This window comes from Chrysemys picta, chromosome 17 (assembly GCF_011386835.1).
Source record: "Chrysemys picta bellii isolate R12L10 chromosome 17, ASM1138683v2, whole genome shotgun sequence".
Taxonomy (NCBI): Eukaryota; Metazoa; Chordata; order Testudines; family Emydidae; genus Chrysemys; species Chrysemys picta.
The window spans coordinates 25,064,141-25,068,374 of record NC_088807.1 but is presented as its reverse complement, the minus strand read 5'-3'; the positions used below and the strand labels follow the sequence as shown (position 1 = coordinate 25,068,374).

Below are 4,234 nucleotides of genomic sequence, written 5' to 3'. Positions count from 1 at the left end.
GGTGGGTGGATGGATGGATGGGTAGATGGATGGATATGTGGTGGAAGGATGGATGGATGGGTAGATGGATGGATATGTGGGTGGAAGGATGGATGGATGTGTGGGTGGATGGATGGGTAGGTGGAAGGATGGATGGATGGATGGATGGGTGGGTGGATGGATGGAAGGATGGGTGGGTGGAAGGATGGATGGGTAGATGGATGGATATGTTGGTGGAAGGATGGATGGATCTGTGGGTGGATGGATGGGTGGGTGGAAGGATGGATAGATAGATGGGTGGGTGGATGGATGGAAGGATGGGTGGGTGGATGGATGGATGGATATGTGGGTGGATGGATGGGTAGGTGGAAGGATAGATAGATAGATGGGTGGGTGGAAGGATGGATAGATAGATAGATGGGTGGGTGGATGGATGGAAGGATGGGTGGGTGGATGGATGGGTGAGTGGGTGGGTGGATGGATGGGTAGGTGGAAGGATGGATAGATAGATGGGTGGGTGGATGGATGGAAGGATGGGTGGGTGGATGGATGGAAGGATGGGTGGGTGGATGGATGGGTGAGTGGGTGGGTGGATGGATGGGTAGGTGGAAGGATGGATAGATAGATGGGTGGGTGGATGGATGGGTGGGTGGAAGGATGGATAGATAGATGGGTGGGTGGATGGATGGAAGGATGGGTGGGTGGGTGGAAGGATGGATGGGTGGGTGGATGGATGGGTGAGTGGGTGGGTGGATGGATGGGTAGGTGGAAGGATGGATAGATAGATGGGTGGGTGGATGGATGGGTGGGTGGAAGGATGGATAGATAGATGGGTGGGTGGATGGATGGGTGGAAGGATGGGTGGGTGGATGGATGGATGGATGTGTGGGTGGATGGATGGGTAGGTGGAAGGATGGATAGATAGATGGGTGGGTGGAAGGATGGATAGATAGATGGGTGGGTGGATGGATGGATAGATAGATGGGTGGGTGGAAGGATGGATGGGTAGGGAGATCAATGCACCAGGATCTACGTGGGTGGAAGGAGGGATCGGAGGGTGTGCCTATAGATGCAGTATCTGGATGGGCAGCTCTAGTTATTAGCAGCCTCCTCGCTTCGCTGATATGCAGTGTGACTGACAGGGATTATAGACCCCGCTCCGGCCAAGAGGTGCGGCGAAAACCCAGGAGTCCTGCCCCCACCCCGCCCGCTCTAACTGCTAGCCCCCACTCCCCTCCCAGAGCTGGGTAGAGAACCCAGGAGTCCTGGCTCCCAGTCCCCCCTGCTCTAACCGCTAGCCCCCACTCCCCTCCCAGAGCTGGGTAGAGAACCCAGGAGTCCTGGCTCCCAGTCCCCCCTGCTCTAACCACTAGCCCCCACTCCCCTCCCAGAGCTGGGGAGAGAACCCAGGAGTCCTCGCTCCCAGCCCCGACACAATGATTCAAATGGCCCTCCCCCAGACACAATGCCCCTGCCCACCAAACAAGGACGTGTGGCTCTTGGTGCAGGGGGTTCAATGTTTATTGGGGATGGAGGAGGGGTCGCAGCCGCCCACATCTGGGCGCTTTGGGGGGCGCAGCCCCTGTGAGGCCAAGACCAGGCTGGAGTCATCCAGGCCTCTAGGGCGGCTTCTGCGGTGGGGCCTGAGGCCGCCTCCAGGCCTTTGCTGTTCAGCCCCCTTGAGCCGATGTCCGTCCGTCCCCACGCGCCGGCCCCCCTGCCATGCCCCGCCCTTTGGCCAGCTCCAAGGCCCCCTCCCCCCTCAATCTGCCATTAATCCCTGTACTTAGCTATCCCTCCATCCTCACATGCACCCCAATATCTATCCAGCCCCACACACCCCTTTATCCTCAGCTGCACCCCTCTGTCTACCCCTCCATCCCATGCCCCACCCCCAGCTGTCCGTGCGGCTGGCTCTGGGCTCTAGCATCCCCTGACGTACGGCCTCAAATCCTTCCCCCTGCAGCGACTCTTCCACGCGACCCTGCCAGAGAAGAGCAGAGAGTGAGTCAGGGGGGAGAAGGGGCCAGCGGGCCGGTGCCCTGGCCCTGCCCGTGGCCAGCTGGACGTGGTGCATCTGGCCCTGGTGGAGAGGGCAGGCGTGGCAGAGAGGGGTGGGTGGCATGGGACCCTACACTCTGTTATCAGTGTCGGGGGGTCTGGGAGGTGATTGGGGTCTAGTGGTTAGAGCAGGGGGGCTGGGAGCCAGGACTGCTGGGTTCTCTCCCTGGCTCTGGGAGGAAAGTGGGATCTAGTGATTAGAGCAGGGGGGCTGGGAGCCAGGACTCCTGGGTTCTCTCCCTGGCTCTGGGAGGAGAGTGGGGTCTAGTGGTTAGAGCAGGGGGGGCTGGGAGCCAGGACTCCTGTGTTTTCTCCCCGGCTCTGGGAGGGGAGCGGGATCTAGTGGTCAGAGCAGGGGGTGCTGGGAGCCAGGACTCCTGGGTTCTTTCCCTGACTACAAGAGGGGAATGGGGTCTAGTGATTAGAGCAGCGGTACCAGGACTCTTGGGTTCTACGCCCAGCTCTCCCCACTTGCTGCTTCCCTCCTGGGACCCACCTGGGCCGTTTCCCCTCCCTACCCTACACCCCCCCCTCCCCGTACCAGTGAAACTCACCAGGGCGTGAGGCCACGTGCCTGCTGTGCGATGAACTTAGCGCATTTGATGTCGTCTGTGATATTGTCATCTATGAGCTCTGGGGAGCAGAGAGATGGGTGGGGTGAGCCAGGGGGCAGAGAAGGGGTGTGGGGACTGAGGGAGGTGTGTGGGGCGGGTGGGTGGATGCGTGGGAGGATGGATGGAGAGGCGGGGGGGGGGTAGATCCGTGGATGGATGGATGGACAGATGGAGGGACATGAGGTGTGAGGTGTGGACACACACGGATGGAGGGGTGGGTGGAGGGGCCAGAGGGGAGGACGGACGGCTGGATGGATGGAGAGCGAGGGGTGGAGGGGGGTGGCATGGCCGTGTCGGGTGGGTCCCTGCCCCCGTTCCCTGTCCCCCTTCCCTGCCCCTCTTACTGGGGTCCCTGCCCCCCTTCCCTGCCCCTCTTACTGCTGCAGGCGATGCGGCAGCCGTTGGTGGCCCCCGGTGTCCGCCCGTCGGCGCACCAGTACTTGCTGTTGATCTGAAAGATCCCGTAGTCCGTGCTGCCGTCCTTGTTGCGGTTGATGGCCCTGGTGTTGTAACTGCTCTCGTGCTTTGCCAGGCAGACCCCTGCGTGCGGGGAGAGGCCGGGTGAGGGGGCGGGACCCCTTCCTGGCTGGGCCCCTGGGGGCTCGATCCACAGCCCGCCGCTCAGCGGCTGCCTAACCCTGGAGGTGCCTAACTCCCCTGGGTCCCCTTCCCTTCAATCCACCTTCCTAGCTCTATACTGGGCCGGGCGCGCGTATGCCAGGGGCAGCCTTGTGCCTAGTGGTTAGAGCATGCGGACGGCATGTAGGAAATCTAGGGTCCTCCCCACCCCACGCCTGCCACGGAAAAGGGATTTCGAATGGGTGCGGGGGGAAGAACGCCCTGGCCGTTGAGCCACACCGGGTGGCCTCCATCTCCCATATAGCAGAGGGGCCCCCCAGGGCAGGGGCACTGCCTCCTGGGTCCCCCCTAAGAGCTGGCTGGGAGCTAGAGTTGGCCCTTTAATTCTTTGCGAGGAGCTGGGCGTGGGAGCCCTGGGGGGAGCTGGCCCCGGCAGCGGTGGGTAGATGGGGGCAGCTACTCACAATCAGCCACCGTTTTCCTGACGAAGCCCCCCAGCCCATGCCGCCGGAGGATCCGGACCAGCTGGCACCGGGGAATGACGACGCCCTGGCAGCCGGGGGTCGTCGCGGCCAGCAGGACGAGGAGAAGCGGGAGCCCGAGGAGCAGCAGCGGCTTCATGGCGGCCGAGGCTGCGTCTGGCTGGGTGTCGGAGCAGCCGCTCGGGGCCCCCCCTTTTATGCCGGCTCCAGGGCAGGGAGCCCAGGCCCGCGCCCAGCACATCCTGCCGGGAACGGCTCCAGGGGCAGCCGCCCAGGCGTGTCTGTTCCCAGCAGCCGCCTCCCGCATGATAATTCAGTTTGCGTCAGGGACTTCTAGTTAAAGGCTGCTTGTTTTGAAGGCCTCCGAAATCCACCAGCTTCGGCGGAGCCCTTTGAAATGTGGCGCCCCTCAGAAGGGTGTGGAGGCGAGTTAGTGACCCCGATTTGGGAGCATTTGAGCGCCGGGCGCTGGAGATATCGCCCGCCCCAAAAGAGCCGTTTTTCAAAAAGTTTCTAAGC

At 62.1% G+C, this 4,234-nt stretch overlaps 1 protein-coding gene across 1 annotated transcript; it reads right to left on the bottom strand.

Annotated features, from left to right (window-relative positions):
* Nucleotides 1-1,484: 1,484 nt before the first annotated feature.
* On the bottom strand, nucleotides 1,485-3,891 carry LOC101954154 (lysozyme C-like). The gene is made up of 4 exons (XM_005311980.4): nucleotides 3,698-3,891; nucleotides 3,033-3,194; nucleotides 2,595-2,673; nucleotides 1,485-1,963 (listed from the first exon to the last, which is right to left on the bottom strand). The coding sequence occupies exons 1-4, from the start codon at nucleotides 3,852-3,854 to the stop codon at nucleotides 1,903-1,905; spliced, it is 459 nt and encodes a 152-aa protein (XP_005312037.1). The 5' UTR covers nucleotides 3,855-3,891; the 3' UTR covers nucleotides 1,485-1,902.
* Between the last annotated feature and the right edge of the window lie 343 nt (nucleotides 3,892-4,234).